This window comes from Astyanax mexicanus, unplaced genomic scaffold (assembly GCF_023375975.1).
Source record: "Astyanax mexicanus isolate ESR-SI-001 unplaced genomic scaffold, AstMex3_surface scaffold_33, whole genome shotgun sequence".
NCBI lineage: Eukaryota > Metazoa > Chordata > Actinopteri > Characiformes > Acestrorhamphidae > Astyanax > Astyanax mexicanus.
The window spans coordinates 1,426,318-1,452,435 of record NW_026040043.1 but is presented as its reverse complement, the minus strand read 5'-3'; the positions used below and the strand labels follow the sequence as shown (position 1 = coordinate 1,452,435).

The 26,118-nt window shown below is 38.7% G+C and overlaps 1 protein-coding gene across 1 annotated transcript; it reads left to right on the top strand.

The window, feature by feature from the left end:
* Nucleotides 1-1,014: 1,014 nt before the first annotated feature.
* Nucleotides 1,015-11,854, top strand: LOC125789973 (SLIT and NTRK-like protein 1). The gene has a single exon (XM_049473090.1). It carries the CDS (start codon nucleotides 2,752-2,754, stop codon nucleotides 4,822-4,824), a length of 2,073 nt encoding a protein of 690 aa, XP_049329047.1. The 5' UTR covers nucleotides 1,015-2,751; the 3' UTR covers nucleotides 4,825-11,854.
* Nucleotides 11,855-26,118: the final 14,264 nt, after the last annotated feature.

The following is a 26,118-nucleotide window of genomic DNA, read 5'->3' as shown; positions in this document are numbered from 1 at the left end:
TGTCTATCTATCTATCTATCTATCTATCTATCTATCTATTTATCTATTTTAGCATTTTATCTAGTAATTTCTCTATCCACCCATCTGTCTGATGCTCTGTCTATCTGTCTGTGTGTATTATCTGCTCACTCATCTGTTCTGTGATTTGGGTCACTTGATCTGAGGCTTGGTTGCCATCACACATCTGATTATCCTCAGCAGCAGCCTTTTTTTTCTCTTTTATATTTAATTATTTAATTAATTTATATATCTATATATATATTTTCTCGTTTTTTCTCTCCATCCCAAACTACCCCCCCCCCTCTCTCCATCCTCAAACTGCCACCCCCACCACCCTCTCCCTCCTCCTGTCTCCTCCTCCTCCGTACCATTTTCTGATTATTGAGTGATTGAGTTTTCCATCAGATCTGAACGAGCTCAGTATAGTACCCCAGCCAAACCCCCACCAACCCCCAATAACCCCCACCAAACAAACCCCCCTGTACCCCTCCTCCTCCTCCTTTACCCCCCTTTTTTCCTTTACATCCAGCGGAATGTACAGAGAGAAAAGGAGCCTCGAGCTCCACAATAACCGTGAGATCAAAAGACGCGGCGGGACGAAAGGGGGGGGGGGTGGCAAACAATAAACAACAGTTGTTTATCGATGAGCGCGCGGGCCGATAATGCAATAAGCAGCGCGGCTGATCGAGCAGATGAGATTGTGAGCGCGTGACTGGGAGCGGGCGGACGAGCGAGCGAGCGAGCGCGAGAGAGAAGGAGCGAGGGAGCGAGCGCGCGAGGGGCTGAGCGTGAAAGCTTCAAAGCGGACGGTCTCCGGTTGATTTGCGGTTATTGCCGCTTTTTAGCGGCATTTATTTTAGGACGCTTTTTAATCCGGGGAACGGAAAGGGGGGGGGGGGGGGGGTTCATCTGCCGCCGCTGCTGCCGCTTCTGCTGCCCAGACTCGCGTGAGGTTCTGTTCCGTTCGGACTGGCGGTTCTGCACGCGCCGGTGGTGCTGCACAGGCTGGCGGTGCTGCTCTCGCGCACGTCGAGGAGTTTAATTATTTTACCGCATTCAACTGCAGTTCCCCCACTCCCTCCCTCCCTCCCTCTCTCTCTATCTCTCTCTCTCTATATATCTCTCTCTACAGCGAGCAAGCGCGTGCGTGAGTAAGAGAGAGAGAGAGAGAGAGAGAGGGAAAGAGGGAGGGTGGGCGAGAGAGAGAGAGAGAGAAAGAGAGAGAGACACATACACACACATACCCAGCCAGATCAACACCTGTACGCCCAGGCAGACGCAGTGCTCCGGCGAGCTTCTGGAAAAAAGCCCTGAAAACCAACGATACTTCGACGCTTATGCTTCCAGACCAGTCCAGGAAAACCCGGGGACTACCAGGAACAGTTGGAATAAAGCTCAATCCCTTTTTGATGGAATGCTGACAAAACAAAAGACTCGCTCCTCAACACAACGCTCAACACCATCCATCGCAATGTGGACTGACGAACGATGTACGGACTGAACCTTAAGAATTAAATGATAGCCATTTAAACATTGAGATTTTTAGAAAAGCTCAAACCTTTCCACTCTGACTGGACTGATGGATTGATTGTTTGACTGACTGATGGATTGATTTTTTTCTTTTGCCTTTTCCAACTCAATGGATTTTTCCTGCTACCGCAGCTCAGCAGAAGGGTGATAGCAGTAGTTCCAGCACCACCAGCAACACTGAGCTCCAAGCTGTTAAGCTTTCTTCAATCGTAACCGAAAATGCAAAAGCAGGCAAAGAAGAAGCTGGAACATGTAAGGATTTATATGATTAGAGATAAGGATTGAGCTTCCTTTCTTCACCTTTCTATCTACGTACCTACCAATCTACTTCATCTACTTGTCTGCATCTCTTTCCCTTTTTCATCTCTTGCCTTTTCTGGCCATGGACTGTATTAATCAGAATCAAAGCTGAGCCGAGACCCTCAGGAAGGGAGGGAGGGAGGGCTGTGGATTTCAGCACCACGCTAGAAACGGACAGCTCCCACCGCGTTTAGAACTACGGACTGAGAAAGAAAAAAACCCAACAATGAACAAGTAAACAAGTACAAAAGGACAAGACAAGAACAAAACGTTGAGGGACGGAAAAAAAGAGAGACTTAAAAGCATTAAACTGTATCCCTCTACCGGATTTGTACCGTGCAAATGCAAGGTCAGTGAGCGATTTAGTGGGCTTAAAAAAGAAAAAAAAGAAAGGAAAAAAATATAAAAAAGAGATAAATAGATAGAGGGGAGCGATGCTGCCCTGTCTTGTTGTACTGTTGTGTCGTGTTGTTACAGAGAACGCGAACGCACACGAAACACACAAAAAAAAACGAGTTCAGTGATGAGCAGCATAGTGATGATGGTCACAATGATGATGACGATGATGATGGAGAGATAATGATAAAGGTGATACAACAACCGTGATGATAAAAAAAAACAATGCTGAATCTAATTCACTGAGGATTCTCTGAGTTTGTCCACGACTTCGGCGGCGACGGGCATGCGTCGGACAGAGCCCTGTTTCAGGCTGGCATGGATGTAACGACCACAAACTGCCGTCTCCTCTCTTTTGCCTGGTGATGCGAGTGCGCACGAGTGTGTGCGTGCGCGAGATGTGCATGTGCGCGAGTGTGTGTTCTTCCCCTCCTTCCGTGCTGGAGGAGCCGAGTGCGTCCACTCCTACCCACTGATTGCGTTCAACAACTCGGATACGGGGATGATTTGCTTGCGTCGATAAAAATGCTGCTTTGGATCGTCTTGCTGAAGGCGGCTCTCTGCGTGGCTACTGGGAACGTGACGAGGGACGTGTGCAAGGAGCAGATCTGCTCCTGCAGCGCCATAGAGGGCGACCTGCACATCGACTGCGAGAAGCGAAGCTTCACCAACCTGCAGCACTTGACTGGTCCGAGCTCCCAGTTTTACCACCTCTTGCTGCACGGGAACTCCTTGTCGAGGCTGTTCCCCAACGAGTTCGCCAACTTCTACAATGCCGTCAGCCTGCACTTGGAGAACAACGGCTTGCACGACATCGTGCCAGGCGCCTTCCTCGGACTGCAGCTCGTCAAGAGGCTGCACATCAACAACAACAAGATACGCTCTTTCCGAAAGAGCACGTTCCTTGGCCTGGACGATCTGGAGTACCTCCAGGCTGACTTTAACCTTCTTAGAGACCTAGATCCTTCTGTGTTCAGGGACTTGAGCAAGCTTGAGGTTTTGATCCTGAACGACAACCTCATCAGCGCGCTCCCAATCAATGTGTTTCAACACGTACCCATCACGCACCTCGACCTACGAGGTAACCGGATAAAAACATTGCCTTATGAAGGGGTACTAGAGCAGATACCAGGAATAGTTGAAGTTTTATTGGAGGACAATCCTTGGGACTGCAACTGTGACCTCGTTTCTTTAAAGGAGTGGCTCGAAAACATCCCACAGCGGGCCCTCATTGGCCGGGTGGTTTGCGAGGCTCCCGCGAGGCTCCAGGGCAGCGACTTAAACGAAACGGCGCAATCCGAGCTGTGTCCGTCAAAGGATGGTGCCGATTCAAGCTTGGCAGCGCCACCCACGCAACGTGAAGCCTCAGACTTGGGCCCTCCGCCCACAATATTGGTTACTGAGGCGCGCTCGGGCCGTGGACGCCCCAAAGCACGAGAGAACTGGCAGCTGAAAGCACCTACCAGCACTGCAGGAGAGAGGGAAGTAGCTCCGCCTTTCAACTGCAACGCCACTGGCACTTGCCCTCAGCCATGTGTCTGCAAGCTGATCGGCACGAGGCAGGGGCTTGGTGTGAACTGTGAAGGCAAGAAGATAGAGAATGTTTCCAACCTGAAACCCAAGCCGTTGGGTGCGCACGAGCTCAACCTGCGAGACAACAACATCCACACCATCAGAAGACTGCAATTCAGGGGCTTCGCAAACCTGAATTTGCTTGATCTTGGGGGCAACAACATCAAAGTGATTGAAAATGGCACTTTTCAGAACCTGAGTGAGCTGCGGTGGCTCTACATGGACAAGAACTACTTGGATACCCTCATGGCGGATATGTTCGTGGGTCTGCAGAACCTGGAATACCTTAGTTTGGAGTACAATGACATCCAGCTGATAGTGGCGGGCACTTTCAGCCCCATGCCCAACTTGCGCGTGCTGTTCCTCAACAACAACTTGCTGAAGTCGCTGCCTGTGGACGTATTTGTGGGAGTTTCCCTGTCCAAGATCAGCTTGCACAACAACTACTTCACGTACCTTCCCGTGGCGGGCGTTCTGGAACAGTTGTCCTCTGTCATTCAGATCGATTTGCACGGGAACCCTTGGGATTGCTCGTGCAACATTGTACCGTTCAAGCGCTGGGCTGACCGACTTGCCTCGGACGTCATCGTCAGCGATCTCAAGTGCGAGTCTCCAGAAGAGTTCTGGAAGAGGGATTTCCGGAGGATCAGGGATGACCTCATGTGCCCGCAGCTTTTTGACAAGGGCCCGACCTCCACGGCGACGTCCAGGAACGGCACTTTGGCGTCTGGAGATGGTGGGACACGCTCTGGATCCTACCTGGAACCCAGCCGAGTGTCCATCTCCGTTCTGGTGCCGGGCCTCTTGTTGGTCTTCGTCACGTCCGCCTTCACTGTGGTTGGAATGCTGGTGTTCGTCTTGCGCAACCGTCGCAGATCCAAACGCCGGGAGGGCAACTCCTCTGCCTCCGAAATCAACTCCCTGCAGACCGTGTGCGATTCGTCTTACTGGCACGGTGGCGCTTACCATGCGGACGGACCCCACCGGCCTTACGAGTGCGGTACCCACACACTTTCTGACAAATGAAGCCCTTGGGGTTGAGGAGAAACATGCGCAGGGGAGAAAAAATGCGCAAAATAAGAGGAAAAAAAACGTTGCCTGAAGGTGACGTGCACTGCTGCTGTGACATAGGAGGAAAAGGACGTCGGGAGCATACTTTCGCACTTGCTTCTGTTGGGAAATAGCCTATTTTTTATTCTCTTCACTTGACTATGGTCTTTATGAGCCAGTGCCATGGAACCGGTATTGTAAAATAGGCAAGGAGCACTGCTGCTGCTGCGGGACGATTGGAGAATAAGGACGAGAATACGGCCCGTCCTTCCGCCTCTCGCCTCCTTGCGCCGCCTGTTTGGGAATTATGGCCTATTTTTATTCACTTTAGTTGACTTCAGTGTTTATGAGCCACTGCTATGGAACCAATATTGTAAAATATGTACAGGGCACCTTCCCTCCCACCCTTCCCACAACTCCTGTGCTCTTTCCCTTCCTCCCCTGCCTCTTTCCCTCCAGTCCTCCCTCGCTCCCTCCCCCTCCTCCCTCCATCCTTCCCCCCCTCTCCCTCTCTCTATCTCTCTCTCTCTCTTTCTGCCGCATTCAGACTGAAAACTGAGGAAACAGGGGACCTGAAAAATGGTGCACGAGTGCAATGTGCATGAATGTAATGTACATAAGGAACTGTAACATATCTGCATGATTCGCATGGTTTCGACTCACACTGGGAACCATACCATAGTTACAAAGATGCCAACTCTCTCAACCCTTCTTTCATGATATCAGTATAAATATATATAAATATATAAATATAAAAAATCAAACTCTATATGAATATATTAAAAGTGCCATTTCTCTATTTTTCGTGGAAAATGCGATTAGGATTTGTATTTGTTGTTTCGTTTCCGAGGGTGAAAAAAAAACACTAAAGTGGCGTTCTGTAGACGACGGAAGCGGAATGCATGTAGGTGACTCTTTCTGTTCCGTTCTATCATTTGACTGATTGTTGGTATCAGAATTATTTATATATATTATCATTTTGTGCGGATCCTCCAGAGGGTCCCGCGCCGTCATCTCCTTTATGAATGTATTATTGTGTTACAATGCAGTGTGCCAATCGCTGACCTTCGGGGACGCAGATATAAGCATGACCAGTTAACGTCATACCGGCGCTTATTCTGCAAATTTAGCTGAAAAAACAATGTAGCTGAACTGGTTGGTGATTTCTTGATCTCGTGTGCGACGATGGACAGACCCTGCAGGGTCTTGGAGAAGGTCTCTGATGGAATATCTTACTTCTCTTTTTTTAAACTTAGGTTTTTTTAATTTTATGATTATTTCATTTTCAAATGCAACATGTTTAAGGTTTTTGATGTTCCGGTATGTGAAAAATAACCAAGGTTTTTGAGACTCGATGGACGATGGATTCCTTCGCAAAAGCCTGTGACTATTACTCTTATTCTTATATTATAATTATTCACGTTTAATTATCGTGAGCTTTCGTAAAGCCATTGATTTCATCCAAACAGGAGAAAGGGAAATGGCATTTTTTCTTTCTTTTTTCTTTTCTTTTTTTTGTACCTGACATGTCCTTAACTGTGAATCAAAGCGAAGCGGTGTAAATATATATCCACTACACAGAAAGGCTGAGAGACTGGAGGCACGGCGACCGTTGTACAGGCATAGGTTTACTTACTTTGAGGCGAAAGGCCGCCTCTAGATGTCGCTGTTGCATCTCAACTCAGTTAGAAGCCCAGAGTCTGAGCTCCTTTGGTGGTGCATTGGAGCTGAGCAGCTCCTCCAAGCAGTAGTTGCTGTTCTCCTTCGGTCTGATCTGGGATCAGGTCCTGACGACCCAAAAATGCTTTGTATCCGTCGTTTGTTGCGAGACCTGCCCTCAGATCAGCCAGAATTAGGACTTTGAGTTCTATGAAAACCCACCCATCACTGTTCACACCATCCAAACTAGCAGGCATTCGCTTTTTCTTTTTTCTTTTTTTTCTCTCGATTTCTTTCCAACATTACATCTCTTACAGGCAAGACAACAGAACCTCAGTTAGCGAAACCTAAAAATGTAGTCAAATATATACTTTTATGCAACGTTATCTCATGCAGCTCATGAGTTCATGCTGTTTTCTACGTATGTTTCAATGCAGCAGACAAAACAGAGGAAAATTGCTTTTGAGTTTGGCGTAAAACAGGCTTTATTGGTTTCATTAGAGCAGTGGTTCTCAAACTGATGGTCCACAAGGCTTCGTTGATGACGTTGATGACGAAGAGTGAGATTTCATTGTAGACCAACATCTCAGTTCTTCAATGTTGCAACTAAAGTACTATCATTAAAAATCTTTAAATCAGTTTATTAGTCCTTACAATTGAACCCTGAGTTATACCACAAGATATGCTAAAAAAAACAAGTTACCAAGGTGTTACCAACAAGTTTTTGCCTTAAAATTATACATAAATAATTAATCTAGGGTTTTTAGATGATGCCATGTATACTTTGTAGTTCACTACATCGTCTTACACTCCCCCGTTGTTTTCCTCAGTCTCAAATATGTTTGAACTAAATTTTTGGCTGGATCAGCTGAATAAGCAAAAAGAGGAATATTTTTTTTATCAAACAATACCATTTTAGCAAACAATCCAAACAAATTGTGAAGGCACTCTTTGTAAAAGCAGAAATGGACAAAAAAGTGGAAAAATGAACAAAAATCTGCATAATTTTGTTTGGTTTCAATTTTTTTGGACAATTCTGTTCCATTATTTGCAACCAATCCAAACAAATGATGAATGTCAGTATGGAGTAAGCCACTTTTTTTAAAAGCAGAAATGGTGAAAAAAGTGGAAAAATTAAATAAAAATCAGCTTAATTTTATTTGGTTTAAAATTTTGGGTAAATCGATTCCATTATTTGCAAACAATCCAAGCAAATTGCGAATGCCACCATGGAGAAAGGCATTCTTTGTAAAAGAAGAAATGGTAAAAAAGTGAAAAAATTGAATAAAAATCAGCTTAATTTTATTCGGTTTAAATTGTTGGACAATTTTATTCCATTATTTGCAAATGATCCAAACTAATTGCGAATGCCAGTTTGGAGAAAGGCATTCTTAGTAAAGGCAGAAATGGTCAAAAAAAGTGGAAAAATTGAATACAAATCTGCTTTATTTCGTTTTTGGAATTTTTGGATAATTCTGTTCCATTATTTGCAAACAATCCAAACAAATTGACAACAAAATTTTGTTTTGATAAAAATGTTGGACAATTCTGTTTAAATATTTGCAAATTAGCCAAACTAATTGTGAAAGCCATGGAGTAAGACTCTCTTTTTAAAACATTGTTTCTCTTTTGGAAACATTTTTTTATAAAAATCTGCTTAATTTTATTTGGTTTACATTTTTGAACAATTCTGCTCCATTATTTGCAAACAATTCAAACAAACTGTGAATGCAATGAAGTAAGGCACCCTTTGTAAAAGCAGAAATGGTCAAAAAAAGTAGAAATATTTCATACAAATCTGCTTAATTGTGTTTGGTTTAAATTGTTTTTGACAATTGAGTTCCATCCCTAGTCTCAAGCTTTCCAAAATTTTCAAAAACAACATCCAAACACTGCTGGAATCCACAACTTTGAACCACAATTTGGTCCAACCAAAAGATTTTTCAAAAGAAATTAAAAAAAATAACTAGGATACAGTTGGTTTGCAGTGTGAAAAGTCTTTATTTAGAACAATTGCAGAAAATGTAATCAGTTTTTTGTCACCATTAAACAATAGAAGAAGAAAAAGAACTGGTGTTGTGTGGAAACCTGTCAGATTACGGTGCTGGTGATTCTGTATCTACTGTAACTGTAGATTAAATCTTATTTATAAACAGAAACTAAAGGAATTTAATGGGAATCTGAAATGTGGACTTTTATTTGAGAACCACTGTTCTAGATTTTTGTTTGTGACATCATAGTCTGTTTTTACGATGAAAAACTATTTCCTTAGCGAGTTTCATTAGCGAACAAGGAAACACATGTCGATTCTTTTCGGGCCTGAATATACAGTAATGTATGGCCTCTATCTCAGTACTGTGAAGAACAAGGTTCTGATTGGTCAATTTTTAAGCCATTTATAGCAAAATAATGCAGCACACACTTATGATACAATATATACAGACTCATTAAATATATGAATTTGCCCTCCTTAATGTTGCACTATGTTGTTAAAAAGATGTTGAAAAAATGTCAGAGCTTTTCGTTTTAAATAACGTTTCACTTTGGTTAAATGTAAAAGAAGAAAAAATGTATTTTTGAAGTGGTTGAAAAGATGTTTATGTAAGGATGTATTTTCCAGGTATATATTTGGTTGAAAGTTAAAACAACACACATTAACGTCTTTTCAACCACTTCCAAATACATTGATTCAACTTTATCTTTCGAGCAAATCAATATGTAGAAAATGTGTCTTTTTGAAGAGGCTTAAAAGATGTGGAGTTAAGGATGTGTTTTCCACATATATATTTATTTATAAGTCCTCACATGAAATGTCTTTTTTTAATCACTTCAAAACACATAATTTCAACTTTATCTTTCAAGCAAATCTGTTTATGTAGAATTTGTATTATGTATTTTGAAGAGGTTTAAAAGATGTTAATGCAAGGATGTACTTTCCAACTACGTCAAAAAGACGTCTTTTCACCTTTTATCAAATCTATAGGTAGAAAATAATTCTTACATAAGCATCTTTTCAACCACATCAAAAAAAGACAATTTTTTAACCTTAAACAAAAAAAAAACTGTAGATAAAAAAAATACAACCTTAAGTAAAAAATATATTTTACCCATTTCTGGAAAGATGTTGCTTTGAAGTGGTTGATAAGATGTTTATGTAATCACATATTTTTCACATATCTATTAAAGGAAGGACTTATTAACCACTTCCAAAAGACATTGTTTCAACTTCAATTTTCAAGCAAATCTATTTTTAGAAAAGACGTCCTTTAGAAGAGGTTGAAAAGATGTTTATATGAGGACTAAAAGACTCCAAAAAGGATATTTCTTCAACTCTGTTTTTTAGAAAAATCTGTATGTAGAAAATTCCTTTTAATAAAAAGTTACATAAACGTCTTTTTGAAGTGGTTGATAAGATGTTTATGTAAGGACATATTGTCTCTGTACAGATTTTTACGTCCTCACTTTGAATGTCTTTTCAACCATTTCCAAAATACACAGATTCAACTTCAGCTTTTAGGCAAATCTATGTATAAAAAAGACGTATTTTTTAAATAGGTTAAACAGATGTTTATATTGTTCAGCCAGATTTGTATGTAGAAAGTTACATAAAGGTATTTTCAACCACGTCAAAAAGACATCTTTTCACCTTTTACTGAATATATAGTTAGAAAATATGTCCTTATATATTTTAAAGTGGTTGATAAAATGTTTATGTAAGAACATATTGTTTCCGAACAGATTTTTACGTCCTCACTTTAAATGTCTTTTCAACAACTTCCAAAAGACTTCCTTCAACTTCTTAAGCATATCTATATAGAAAAGACGCCCTTTTGAAAAGGTTGAAAAGATGTTTGTATGTGTAATAAAAGACTCCAAAAAGAATATTTCCTCAACTCTATTGTTTAGAAAAATCTTATTAATAAAAAGTTACATAAAGATCTTTTCAACCATGTCAAAAGACGTCTTTTCACCTTTTACTGAATTATAGTTAGAAAATATATTCTTACATCTTTTAAAGTGGTTGATAAAATGTTTGTCTTTTCAACCAATTTCAAAAGATTTTAAATCATCTTTTAAGCAAATCTACAATAATAAATGATGTCCTTTTGAGGAGATTGAAAAGATGTTTATATGAGGACTAAAGACTCCAAAAGGACGTTTCCTCAATTCTAGTGTTCATCCAAATCTGTGTAAAGAAAATATGTTTTAGCAATATGTTATATTTAACAAAAACCACGTCAAAAAGACAGCTTTTCACCTTTTATCAAATCTATAAGTAGAAATTTGTTCTTACATAAGCAACTTTTTAAATATGTCAACAAAAAAACACAACAAAATCTAAACATCAACAATATAATCTGACATAAACATACATTTTTTAAGTGAAGTGGTTGATAAGATGTTTATGTAAGGACATATTGTCTCTGTACAGATTTTTATGTCCTCACTTGGAAAGTCTTGTCAACCACTTTCAAAAGACACGGTTTCAACATAGCTTTTTTGAGCTTTTTAAATGGTTTAAACAGATGTTTATATGAGGACTAAAAGACTCCCAAAAATATATTTTCTGAACCCCAGTGTTCGGTACAATCTGTATATAGAAAAGACCATCTTAACAAAAGAAAAGTTTGAAGTTGTTCAAAAGATGTTTATTGTAAAGATGTGTTTTTTATGTATATATTTTTAAGTCCTTACATGAAATGTCTTTTCAGCCATTTCCAAAAGACATGGTTTTTAACTTCAACTTTCAAGCAAATCTATATTTGAAAAGATGTCCCTTTGAAGAGGTTGAAAAGATGTTTATATGAGGTCTAAAAGAAGACTAAAAGAAGTCTTTTTTAGCTTTTAATTTCAACCAAATCTTTTCAAATTTTCTTTCACTTTTGACCAAAATAGATTAAAACGTTTCAACAAAAAGCTCTGTCCTTTTTCTGCGTCATATTAACGATAGCGTGCTGCAGGGGGGAGCATTTCTGTAATAACAGCTTTATTATTATTATTATTTTTATTAATTTTAGTTATAATTTTTATTCCAGGGCATCTATTCTCTTTTCTCTCTCTCTCTCTTTTTTATCTCTCTTTGTGTCAATCTCTCTCTATATCATCACGTTTGTGGAGGGGCATTTACCGTCTGTCTCTCCACTCTGGAATACTGTAACCCATTCATGGATTATGGCTCAGTGATTATAATTTCTTGCATTTAATTTTTTGCATTTTTAACCCTTTCCTTCCCAAATCCAGAGAAAAAAATCAAGAATACTGTGTCTCAAAGAGTTGGATTTCTTTGCTATTTTGCTACGTTCCACCTGCTTAACTGTTTGGTTAAATAAAGTGTGGTTGAGGTTGAGTGATGTCTACGCTGACGATATGTTCATTATGGTTTCACAACGATAAACCCGCATTTTATAGCATAAAATCTCTGATAATGAACACCTCCCTTATTTTTTACACCTGAATTATTGATCATATATCATATAGGACACTTTAATAACTATAGGTAGTTATTAGTCTGATTATAGTCTAATTATAGAACTACAAAGTGTCCTACAGGTGTTGGACAATGAAACTGAAACACCTGGTTTTAGAGCACAATAATGTATTGTGGTGACGGACAGTTCTGGTGGAAACAGGAGAGCTGAGGTGCACATTGAATTCTGCCGTGATTTGATCAGCTGTGGTTTTATGTTTTTTGGATACAATCCGGGTTAGCACCCGAACATCCCTTTCAGACAGCTTCCTCTTACAGCGTCCACAGTTAATCCTGTTGGATGTGGTTGGTCCTTCTTGGTGGTATGCTGACATTACCCTGGATACCGTGGCTCTTGATACATCACAAAGCCTTGCTGTCTTGGTCACAGATGCGCCAGCAAGACGTGCACCAACAATTTGTCCTCTTTTGAACTCTGGTATGTCACCCATAATGTTGTGTGCATTGCAATATTTTGAGTAAAACTGTGCTCTTACCCTGCTAACTGAACCTTCACACTCTGCTCTTACTGGTGCAATGTGCAATTAATGAAGATTGGACACCAGGCTGCTTCAATTTAGCCATGAAACCTAAAATCCCAGGTGTGTGACAGGTGTTTCAGTTACATTGTCCAACCCCTGTATATATGATAAGTGGAACTGAGAACATATAACTATGATCTTAATGGGTGTAGAAACCAGGTGGTAATAATGTTATGCTTGATTGTTTTATAGTATTATAGGGTTGGGTGAACATGAAACACTAAATGCAACAAGCTACATGTTTAAATTGGAAATACCAAGCAGTGTACCTACATATATAACACAAATATATAAAAGTAGATGCAATAATATGTCATTAGTAAATCAGTGATAGAACGATGTGTTTCTTTGATTTTACCAAATTAAAAACCTCTGGAATATAATCAAGAGGAAGATGGATGATCACAAGCCATCAAACCAAACTGAACTGCTTGAATTTTTGCACTATGAGTAAAGGCATTAGGTTATCCAAAAGCAGTGTGTAAGACTGGTGGAGGAGAACATGATGCCAAGATGCATGAAAAAAACTGTGATTAAAAACCAACCAGGGTTATTCCACCAAATATTGATTACTGAACTCTTAAAACTTTATAAATATGAACTTGTTTTCTTTGCGATATTTAATATCTGAAAGCTCTGCATCTTTTTTGTTATTTCAGACATTTCTCATTTTCTGCAAATAAATGCTCTAAATGATTATTTAAATATTTTTATTTATAATTTGGAAGAAATGATGTCTGTAGTTTATGGAATAAAACAACAACCTATGAATAGCAAAATCAGAGAAACTGATTCAGAAACTGAAGTGAAATTTTCCAGAGCTGTACATTGTTATTTATGAGAGATTGCCTGGTCCAAGTTTATTGTAATATGTTCTATTTTTGTTTTAGATTTTTTTTGGGTTTTGTCTGTTAAAAAAGTAAAAAAAAAAAAACAAGGCTTTTAAAGTGGCAAAATTGCGAAATGTACTGTAGCATTGATGTACATAAGTGTATATAAGTGAAGTGTATATAAGAGCAGATTTAGAATACTTTTAAGATATTTTTCGTATCTTGCATGAAATGATTTTGAATATATTGCTATTTATGATATATTTCCAGGCTCTTGTTTATGTTAAATGTTTTTGATTGGTGGATTTGTTTGTGTAAAAGTCAGTATCAGCTCGGTTTCGGTTATATAAGAGCCGCTGGGTTTATTATAGAGGTAAAGAGCAGAGCGGTGTTGTTGTATAAGTGTATATAAGAGCCGCTGGGTTTATTATAGAGGTAAAGAGCAGAGCGGTGTTGTTGTATAAGTGTATATAAGAGCCGCTGGGTTTATTATAGAGGTAAAGAGCAGAGCGGTGTTGTTGTATAAGTGTATATAAGAGCCGCTGGGTTTATTATAGAGGTAAAGAGCAGAGCGGTGTTGTTGTTTAAGTGTATATAAGAGCCGCTGGGTTTATTATAGAGGTAAAGAGCAGAGCGGTGTTGTTGTATAAGTGTATATAAGAGCCGCTGGGTTTATTATAGAAGTAAAGAGCAGAGCGGTGTTGTTGTATAAGCGTATATAAGAGCCGCTGGGTTTATTATAGAGGTAAAGAGCAGAGCGGTGTTGTTGTATAAGTGTATATAAGAGCCGCTGGGTTTATTATAGAGGTAAAGAGCAGAGCGGTGTTGTTGTATAAGTGTATATAAGAGCCGCTGGGTTTATTATAGAGGTAAAGAGCAGAGCGGTGTTGTTGTATAAGTGTATATAAGAGCCGCTGGGTTTATTATAGAGGTAAAGAGCAGAGCGGTGTTGTTGTTTAAGTGTATATAAGAGCCGCTGGGTTTATTATAGAGGTAAAGAACAGAGCGGTGTTGATGTATAAGTGTATATAAGAGCCGCTGGGTTTATTATAGAGGTAAAGAGCAGAGCGGTGTTGTTGTTTAAGTGTATATAAGAGCCGCTGGGTTTATTATAGAGGTAAAGAGCAGAGCGGTGTTGTTGTATAAGTATATATAAGAGCCGCTGGGTTTATTATAGAGGTAAAGAGCAGAGCGGTGTTGTTGTATAAGTGTATATAAGAGCCGCTGGGTTTATTATAGAGGTAAAGAGCAGAGCGGTGTTGTTGTTTAAGTGTATATAAGAGCCGCTGGGTTTATTATAGAGGTAAAGAGCAGAGCGGTGTTGTTGTATAAGTGTATATAAGAGCCGCTGGGTTTATTATAGAGGTAAAGAACAGAGCGGTGTTGTTGTATAAGTGTATATAAGAGCCGCTGGGTTTATTATAGAGGTAAAGAGCAGAGCGGTGTTGTTGTATAAGTGTATATAAGAGCCGCTGGGTTTATTATAGAGGTAAAGAACAGAGCGGTGTTGTTGTATAAGTGTATATAAGAGCCGCTGGGTTTATTATAGAGGTAAAGAGCAGAGCGGTGTTGTTGTATAAGTGTATATAAGAGCCGCTGGGTTTATTATAGAGGTAAAGAGCAGAGCGGTGTTGTTGTATAAGTGTATATAAGAGCCGCTGGGTTTATTATAGAGGTAAAGAGCAGAGCGGTGTTGTTGTATAAGTGTATATAAGAGCCGCTGGGTTTATTATAGAGGTAAAGAGCAGAGCGGTGTTGTTGTATAAGTGTATATAAGAGCCGCTGGGTTTATTATAGAGGTAAAGAGCAGAGCGGTGTTGTTGTTTAAGTGTATATAAGAGCCGCTGGGTTTATTATAGAGGTAAAGAGCAGAGCGGTGTTGTTGTATAAGTGTATATAAGAGCCGCTGGGTTTATTATAGAAGTAAAGAGCAGAGCGGTGTTGTTGTATAAGCGTATATAAGAGCCGCTGGGTTTATTATAGAGGTAAAGAGCAGAGCGGTGTTGTTGTATAAGTGTATATAAGAGCCGCTGGGTTTATTATAGAGGTAAAGAACAGAGCGGTGTTGATGTATAAGTGTATATAAGAGCCGCTGGGTTTATTATAGAGGTAAAGAGCAGAGCGGTGTTGTTGTTTAAGTGTATATAAGAGCCGCTGGGTTTATTATAGAGGTAAAGAGCAGAGCGGTGTTGTTGTATAAGTATATATAAGAGCCGCTGGGTTTATTATAGAGGTAAAGAGCAGAGCGGTGTTGTTGTATAAGTGTATATAAGAGCCGCTGGGTTTATTATAGAGGTAAAGAGCAGAGCGGTGTTGTTGTTTAAGTGTATATAAGAGCCGCTGGGTTTATTATAGAGGTAAAGAACAGAGCGGTGTTGATGTATAAGTGTATATAAGAGCCGCTGGGTTTATTATAGAGGTAAAGAGCAGAGCGGTGTTGTTGTTTAAGTGTATATAAGAGCCGCTGGGTTTATTATAGAGGTAAAGAGCAGAGCGGTGTTGTTGTATAAGTATATATAAGAGCCGCTGGGTTTATTATAGAGGTAAAGAGCAGAGCGGTGTTGTTGTATAAGTGTATATAAGAGCCGCTGGGTTTATTATAGAGGTAAAGAGCAGAGCGGTGTTGTTGTTTAAGTGTATATAAGAGCCGCTGGGTTTATTATAGAGGTAAAGAGCAGAGCGGTGTTGTTGTATAAGTGTATATAAGAGCCGCTGGGTTTATTATAGAGGTAAGGAGCAGAGCGGTGTTGTTGTTTAAGTGTATATAAGAGCCGCTGGGTTTATTATAGAGGTAAAGAGCAGAGCGGTGTTGTTGTATAAGCGTATATAAGAGCCGCTGGGTTTATTATAGAGGTAAAGAGCAGAGCGGTGTTGTTGTATAAGTGTATATAAGAGCCGCTGGGTTTATTATAGAAGTAAAGAGCAGAGCGGTGTTGTTGTATAAGTGTATGTAAGAGCCGCTGGGTTTATTATAGAGGTAAAGAGCAGAGCGGTGTTGTTGTATAAGTGTATATAAGAGCCGCTGGGTTTATTATAGAAGTAAAGAGCAGAGCGGTGTTGTTGTATAAGTGTATATAAGAGCCGCTGGGTTTATTATAGAGGTAAAGAGCAGAGCGGTGTTGTTGTATAAGTGTATATAAGAGCCGCTGGGTTTATTATAGAGGTAAAGAGCAGAGCGGTGTTGTTGTTTAAGTGTATATAAGAGCCGCTGGGTTTATTATAGAAGTAAAGAGCAGAGCGGTGTTGTTGTATAAGTGTATATAAGAGCCGCTGGGTTTATTATAGAGGTAAAGAGCAGAGCGGTGTTGTTGTATAAGGGCAGGGATCGGCGGTGGGTTCGGCCGCGGGCGAGCGATGCTGGTAGGATAAACCGAGTCGCTCAGAAATGCTAAAGATCACGTCAGGGCGAGGGAACCTGATGGAATCCGGCTGGATGGGTCAAAGCGCCAGAGATGCATTTCTAACCCCGACCCTGAAAAATCCACCGACATATGGCCTGACATCTTCGGCTAAACCAGCTACCGGAGATATGAGGAAAAAACGTGGCTTTAGAAACATAGAAAAAATGAAGAGAGTTTCTCTGATTTTGTTATTTATAGGTTTATGTTTGAGTAAAATGAACATTGTTGTTTTATTCTATAAACTACAGACAACATTTCTCCCAAATTCCAAATAAAAAAATCTAGAGCGTTTATTTATTTGCAGAAAATGAGAAATGTTTGAAATAACAAAAAAAAGGATGCAGAGCTTTCAGACCTCAAATGATGCAAAGCAAACCACAAGTTCATATTCATAAAGTTTTAAGAGTTAAGAAATAACCAATATTTGGTGGTATAACCCTGGTTGGTTTTTAATCACAGTTTTTTTTCTCATGCATCTTGGCATTATGTTCTCATCCTCCACCAGTCTAACACACTGCTTTTAAATATCTTTAAGCTTTTCACTCCTGGTGCAAATAAAATTCAAGCAGTTCAGTTTGAGGTTTGATGGCTTGTGATCCATCCATCCATCTTCCTCTTGATTATATTCAAGAGGTTTTCAATTTGGGAAAATCGAAGAAACTTTTTTTTCCAGAGCCGTATACAGCATGTATAACAATTAGCATGTTGCTAACTGTTGTTGAACTGCTGATATAAAGGGTGTTGGTTGGGTGAAGATATGGACTGTGAAAACTAGCACTATGGGCTGGACAATATGACCAAAAATAACCAAAAATGACCAAACATTTCTATCCTGGTATTTTTAAAGATGATGGCAGTTTACAATGTATCAGTTTAATGTGTTGTATGCGTAACCGTTCTGTTGATTAGAGTGGGTTTGTTGGGAAACACTCTGTTTTAGGGATTAGGCTGCCCCACAAATTACCATAAAATGTGTATCATGTGATATATATAATGTATATCACAGATTTACTTGTTTTGCCCCAAGCTACTATGATAATATAGCAACTGGGTGTAAACGTACAGTGAAAGTACAGTATTTACACCATTAATTTGATTTTTACACAATTTATTCTGAAGATATAGACTAAGAAAACAATGGGCTGGGTGGTGTGACCAAAAATAACCATAAATTACCAAATATTTCTATCCCTATAGTTTTTTTTAGAAATTATTATGATGGCAGTTTACAAAGTATCACTTGAATGTGTTGAATGCATGAACTTTCTGTTGATTGCAGTCGGTTTGATGGGAAACATTCAAGGGTTGAATGCTCTAGGGTTCAGGCTGGCACAAAAATGAACAAAAATAACCAAAAAAAGTGTATCATGATATTCTTTGTGGCTTTATTTTGTGGTTTAATACTATAACACAGTATTTTATGTTTTATACCAAATCTACCACAGTGTACCTGCAGTATGTACACCAGTTAGCATGTTGCTAACTTTTGCTTGACTACTCATCTAAAGGGCAATATTTGTTGGGCCAAAAATGACAAAACGTGACTAAACAATAAGTATAAATATACCACAGCATTGCTAGTTTTGCACTCGAGTTACAATGCATTCACCCGGTACAAGTACAGTGTGTACACCAATTAGCATGTGGCTAACTGTTGTTTAACTACTCATATAAATGACCAAGTGTTGTTAGTTTTGCTACATATCAAACATAACGTATACATAATGTATATACAACAATTAGCATGTTGCTAATTATTATTTTATATAATCAAAAATAACAAAACATTTCTCTCCGTATTTTTAAAGATTTTGTCAGATTACAGTGTATGACTAATGTAACAGTTTGAATGTGTGAGCATTCTTTTGATTAGAGTGGGTTTGGTAATAAATATAGTGTTCTAGAGAAAAGTACAGGGTTAGGTTGGCCCAAAAATGACCAAAAATGCGTATCATGGTATTTCTTGTTTTTTTTCATGGTTTTATAGCATTTCACAGTGTTTTATGGTTTGTACTAAAGCTACTTGGCTAATAAGTTCATACAGTGTACCTACAGTATGCGCATCAATTAGCATGTTGCTAACTGTTTCTTGTCCATTACATATCTAAAGAGCTGGACTAAAAATAACAATATATATGGTATATATATATACAGGTTCATTCTTGCTGGTCATGTTGGTCAACTAGATGGGTCTTGATGGTCGACCAGCTGGAATTTGTTGGTCATGCTGGTCAACCCTCTTCGTCAAGCTTGGTCTTACTGGTCATGCTGGTCAGCAAGCTTGGACGTGTTGGTCATATTGGTTGACCAGCTTAGTCATACTGGTTATCTAGCTTGGTCTTACTGGTAATGCTGGTCAAAAAAACTTGGTCTAACTAGTCATGCTGGTCGACAAGCTTGGATTTGTTGGTCATATTGGTTGACCAGCTTAGTCATACTGGTATCTAACTGGGTCATAGTGGTCAAAATGCTCCTTCTTGGTGGTCAACCAACTCCAATTCTTTGTCTTGTAGGTTGAACAGCTTGATCTTGCTGGTCAGGAAACTTGGTCTTACTGGTCATGCTGGTCAACAAGCTTGTATGTGTTGGTCATATTGGTTGACCAGCTTGGTTATACTGGTTATCTAGCTTGGTCTTACTGGTCATGCTGGTCAACCAGCTTGGATTTGTTGGTCATGTAGGTTGACTAGCTTGGGCATGCTGGTCAACAATTAATGTGAGCAAGAGAGCAAGAACAACTGTGCTCTCTTGGGACTCTGGCAGCTGATGGCAAGTTGCATACATTTTTGTCGACTTTTAGTTTACTACATAATTTGAATCGACAAACTGTCCCTTATACTGTGCCACAATTTCTTGATGAACGGACCAATAGAAACTCTTCAAAATGACCTGAAATAAACTCCTTTTTACATTGACTTCCATTGAAAGATTAGAAGGTTTTTTTCTCAGTCCTGTAAAGTTGCCGTTTTGAAGACACTTGATTTTCATTGGACAGCGACAATATACTGCTAAAAGCTAAATCTTAGCAAGTGAAATTTTCTAAATTCAAGGCAATAAATATTATTTTCTTCTCTGTTAAGACTTTTTGTCATACTAAGCATTGTACGTGTTGGATTATTTTGCTTGTTTTAGGGATGATTGTCTTAATCATTCTTACTTAGAATTTGTACCTTATTTTAAGTAATTTAAACTCAAAATAAGCACAATCAAGCAGCAATTAAGTTATTCTGATTCTTGTGTCCAAAAACAGTGACTTTTCTGCTTGATTTAGGTGCTACTTCACTCATTTTGAGACTTTGCCATTGCTTTTTTGTAAGAAATCTTACTAAGAAAATTTAGCTTACCCCATTGGCAGATTTTTTTGCTTAACATACATATATTTGTCTTCTTTTGCATATATTTTGTCTAGTTTTTGCCAATGGATTTTTTGCAGTGTATACAGATCTGATCTCCAGCATCCAATTGCCTCATTGGGCTGCACTCATCCTGCCGACTACGCCAACCGCACTGAGCCGGCTGGGTTCAGAATAAAAGGCTTTGTTTTGGACGTCTTGTGGTAAAGTGCCAGTCTGCATGTGGCACTGCGAGCTGGGTAATCCCGGCCGACAGCGGGCGACCCAACAGGACAGATTATCAGATGATCTCTCCGGCCATGTCGTATCCTAAACAGCAGAGCCCTGTAATCCCCGGCGTGGATTATTATTATACCCCAGAATAAGCTATAGACCTGAGTTCGACCCGGGCAATGTCCTGACCATCTAGTCCTTCATAATGAGCTTCTTTATATATGTGTAGTCTGAAAGTCATGAGTATTGACTCATTATTTGGGTATTTGGGATTTTATGAAAAATTTAAAATACATATTTTATTTTGTGGAAATTTGTGGAAAAATGTATGTAGTTTTCCATATTTTTTAAAAATGTTATTGTAATGTTATTACAACATTACAATGTTCTCACTGTCCTTAGATGTTGAAGATGTCTACACTGCAAAAAAAAATCCAAAAAATCCATTTGCAGAAACTAGACATAGTATATTTAAATTTAGACGTATATGTTTATATTAAGTAAAAAAAAAAATCTGACAATCGAGTAAGAACATTTTTATTACCCTAACCCTTAAAATAAGCAAATCACAAAGTCTCAAAATGAGCAAAGTACAACTTAAATCAAACTTAAATTTGGACACAAGAATCTAAATAACTCGACTAGTGAGTTTTGGTGCTTATTTTGAGTTGAAATGCTTAAAATAAAGTGAAAATTCTAAGTAAGACTGATTAAGATAAGTGTTCCTAAAATAAGCAAAATAATCCTTCACTTTGTGAGACACAAAAATCCTGTAACATTTATTGCCTTGATATTTGATAACTTCACTTGCTAAGAATTTGCTCTACTAATAAATTACGTCATCTATTTAAGTGTTTATTTAATTTATTGTTGATGATTATGGTTTACAGCCGATAAAAACCCAAAAATCAATGTCTCAGAAAATTAGGCTATTATATAAGACCAATTGGTACTTTTGGCAGTGTGGGCAGTGTGCCAAGTCCTGCTGGAAAAGGAAATCTGCAACTCCATAAAAGTTGTGGACTTGATGATAAAACACAGTGGATCAACACCAGCAGATGACAGACATGTCTCTCCAAAGAAACCATCACTGATTGGTGGAAACTTCACACTAGACCTCGATCAGCTTGGACTGTGTGTCTCTCCACTCTTCTCTGATTTCTCCCTTGATTTACAAATAAAATGTAATGTAATGTTTGGAGGGACATGTCTGTCATCTGCTGGTGTTGATCCACTGTGTTTTATTATCAAGTTTAAAGTCAGTGCAGTTTTGTTTTCCCACAAAATCTTACAGCACTTCATATCATACAGCTTCCCTCTGCTACTGACAACTTTAATGGAGATACAGATTTCATTTTCCAGCAGGACTTGGCACACTGCCCACACTGCCAAAGATACCAATCGTTCTTATATAATATTCTAATTTTCTGAGACACTGAATTTTGGGTTTTCATTGGCTGTAAGCCATAATCATTAATCAACAATAAACGAAATAAAGGCTTAAAATAGATCGCTTTGTATTTTAATACATCTATATAATATATGAGATTCACATTTTCAATTGAATTACTGAAATAAGGTAACTTTTCAGTGATATTCTAATTTATTGACAAGGAATAGTATGATGGACCATACAAATCAAGTTGTACCTAATATACTGTATAGGCTTGCTTGCATTATTGCAATATACTGTGCTATACTGAAACGTACTGTAAGCCTTGTATTAAAGTTCTTTTAACTTAGTTCTTGTCTTAATGACCTAAAAGTTCTGAAAGTTCTTTGAAGAGTTCTGATGGTGATCTAAGGCAGCAGTATCTCCAGGAGATGAAATTTGGGTCTTGTGGGTTTTTTTCTTTCCTCCTTTTCATTTTTCTTGTGCCGGTCTCTGCTGGCAGAAGCCCAGAGCGAGGCGACAGCGTCCGAGCTTTTTTATAATTAGTACAGCGGGTCAAAGTTCTCGCCTCAAGTAGGCCAAGGTTATTATACACCACACATCACAGGATAACCCTGCACTCGCCACCAGGACAAAGAAGCATCAGTATATCAGTCCTGATACAGAGAAAAGAGATCAGAGATAACTGACATAAAACCTGAAGTTCATTTGATTTTACCAAATTAAAAACCTCTGGAATATAATCAAGAGGAAGATGGATGATCACAAACCAACAAACCAAACTGAACTGCTTGAATTTTTGCACCAGGAGTAAAGCAGCATAAAGTTATCTAAAAGCAGTGTGTAAGACTGGTGGAGGAAGAGAACATGATGCCAAGATGCATGAAAAAAAACTGTGATTAAAAACCATCAGGGTTATTCCACCAAATATTGATTTATGAACTCTTAAAACTACTTTAGGAATATGAACTTGTTTTCTTTGCATTAGTTGAGGTCTGAAAGGTCTGCATTTTGTTTTTGTTAATTCAGCCATTTCTCATTTTCTGCAAATAAATGCTCTAAATGACTTAAATATTTATATTTGGAATTTGGGAGAAATGTTGTCTGTAGTTTATAGAATAAAACAACAATGTTCATTTTACTCAAACATAAACCTATAAATAGCAAAATCAGAGAAACTGATTCAGAAACTGAAGTGCTCTCTTCATTTTTTACAGAGCTGTATGTGCTTTAAGTACGTCTCAGACAACCTTCTGAAGTGGTGGTTTGAGTGTTGGGATTAGTATATGTTTTATTTGCATCTCAGATCACCTTCTAAAGGACTTTAAGGGATCAGATTTGTATTGGTTTTAAGTGTGTCTCTGAAGTTTTAAAACGGTTTAAGGTATGGGATTAGAATCTGGTTTAAGTGTGTCTTAGATCATCTTCTGAAGTTGTGGCTTGAAGGATCAGGTTTGTATGCCCTTTAAATGGGTCTCAGGCAATCTCCTGAAATGATGGTTTCAGTGATGAAAATAGTATTTGGTTTAAATGTGTCTCAGACCACCTCGTGAAATGATGGTTGAATGAATGGGATTATAATCTGGTTTAATTTAATCTCAGAACATCCTTTGAAGTGGTTTGAGTGATCATATTTGTATCTGTTTTTGTGTGCAGTATAAGTGTGTCTCAGACCACCTCCTGAAGTGGTTATTTAAGTGTTGGGATTAGTATCTCTCTTAAATGCACATCAGAAAACCTCCTGAAGTGATGGTTTGAGTGTTGGGATTAGTGTCTGGTTTATATGCATCTTAGACCACCTTCTGAAGTAGTTGAAGTGATCAGATTTTTATTGTTTTTTTAAGTGTGTCTCAGACCACCTTTTGAATTGATGATTTAAATGACCTCATTAGAATCTGGTTTATATGCTTCCGTTGTGGTTTGAGTGATTGAATTTGTACATTTTAAGTGCATCTCAGTGATAGACTTTGTATCTGTTTTAAATCTGTCTCAGACCACTTTTTGAATAGATGGTTTATATGATCTGATTTGTATCTGTTTTAAATTTGTGTCTCAGACAAACAGTGTTGCTTCTTTGAAGAAAAGGCAGATTTTTCAGGCCATGTTTTGAAATGGTGGCTTGAGTGATTTGATTTGTATCTGGTTTTTATGTGTCTCAGGCCACCTTTTGAAGTGGGGGTTTGAGTGATCAGATTTGTGTTTTTTCTAAATCTATGTCTCAGATAAACACTGGAGCTAACAGTGGTGATTCTTCAAAGAAAAGGCGATGTTGTTGGCCATGCCTGTTTTTCTGAGTGCATGTTTTTCAGACCACCTTATGGTAATTGAAGAGGTGGCTTGAGTGATCGTATTTGCACCTGGTTTAAATCTGTCTCAGACCACCTCCTGAGGTGGTCCTGAAGTGGTTTGCTTGATCACATTTACACCTGTTTTAAATCTGTCTTAGACCACCTTTTGAGTTGGTGGCTTGAGATATTTGATTTGTATCCGGTTTTAATACGTCTTAGACCACCTTTTGACCTGGGGCTCTGAGTGATCTGAAATGTGTGTGTTTTAAATTCATCCCAGACCACCTTCTGAAAAGGTGTTTTGGTATTTGTGTCTCAGAACACTTTCTAAAATGATGGGTTGCAATATCTTGTTTGTATGTGTTTTAAATCTGTCTCAGACCACCTTTTGAATTAGGGATTTGAGTGTTTAGATTTGTGTCTGTTTTAAATCTGTGTCTCAGACCACCTTTTGAATTGGTGGCTTGAGTGATTTGATTTGTATTTGGTTTAAATGCGTCTCAGACCACCTTTTGAAATGGGGGTTTGAGTGATTTGATATGTGAGTGCTTTAAATACATCTTAGACCACCTTTTGAAAATGTGTTTTGGTATTTTTGATGGTTTGCGTTATCGTATTTGTATGTTTTTAATCTGTCTCAGACCACCTTTTGAAGTTGGTGTTTTAGTGATTAGATTAGTATCTGTTTTAAGTGCATATGATACCACCTTCTGTAGTTGTTTGAGTGATCATTTTGTATCTGTTTTAAATCTAAAAAGGTTCTGTTTTAAATTCTAAAAAGGTGTTTTGAGTTATACGATTGGTATCTGTGTCTCAGACCACTTTCTAAAGTGATGGTTTGAGTGATCATTATTGTGTCTGTTTCAAATGCATCTGAGACCATCTTCTGAGAAGGTGTTTTTAGTAATGCAATTGGTATTTTTGCCTTAGAACACTTTCTAAAGTGATGGTTTGCGCTGTCGTACTTGTATCTGTTTTAAATCTGTGTCTCAGACAAACACTGGCTCTAACAGTGGTGATTTTGGAAGAAAAGGCAAATTGATGTTGTTGGACATGCCTGTTTTTCTGAGTGCCTATTTTTCAGACCATCTTCTGAAGTTTTGATTTGTGAGATCAGATTTGTATCTGTTTTAAATCTGTGTCTCAGACCACCTTTTAAATTTGGGATTTGAGTGATAGGATTATCATCTTTTTTATATGCGTCTTAAGACCACCTTCTGAAGTGGTCCTGTAGTGGTTTGAGTGATCAGATTTGTGTCTGTTTTAAATCTGTGTCTCAGACAAACACTGGCTCTAACAGTGGTGATTTTTCGAGGAAAAGGAAAGTTTTTTTTTTTTTGAGTGTTTGTCTCCTGGAAAGTCCGACGGGACTTCCTTTGAAGCGTTTATTATATTATTTCTATCCTTTATGCCCCTCCCCTTTTATTTCATGTCTTGCCGCACTGTCTGAGTGGCTGGAGTCAGAGCGAGGGGTGAGGCAACACCTTTCAAAAAGAATCCTTGATCTGAGGATGTTCTCCTCAGTCCGGCTGGTGAATCAGACTGGGACAAACTGGGGAATTGATGAGACCACGCCGCCCAGAGTTCTGATACCTCTGTTTCCTGCCCAAACCAAGGCCTTATTGATCCGGTTCTGCTGTTCTGCCCCGCCCCCCGGCTTTCTCCACCAACCAGGACCGGGGGTCTGGGACTCCAGACGGGTCTCTGATGGTCTCTGATGGTCTATAAATCAATAGGCGGCTCTGGAAGCCGGAATTGATCTTTTGTTTCTTTTTGATTCCATTACAAAGCTAAGCTTTCTTTACATTCTCTTTCCTTTATGACCCAGATTGAGTGCACTGGATTTCAGGCCCAGTTCTGACTCAGCTTAATTATATATAGCAGAACTCTCTCTCTCTCTCTCTTTAACACAGACGCTTTTATTTTATTTTGCACTTTCGATGTTTTTTTTTTTTTGCTGCGTAAAACAAATCAGTTCTGTCGCTCACAGCCAGAAAAAATGAAAAATAAGCATTTTATACTCTTACTCTCCCAAATAATGCACAATATTCCATTTATCTTGGAGTGTTTTGCTTACACAAGTCATGCATAACAATATAATAATAGCATAATATAGAACACTCT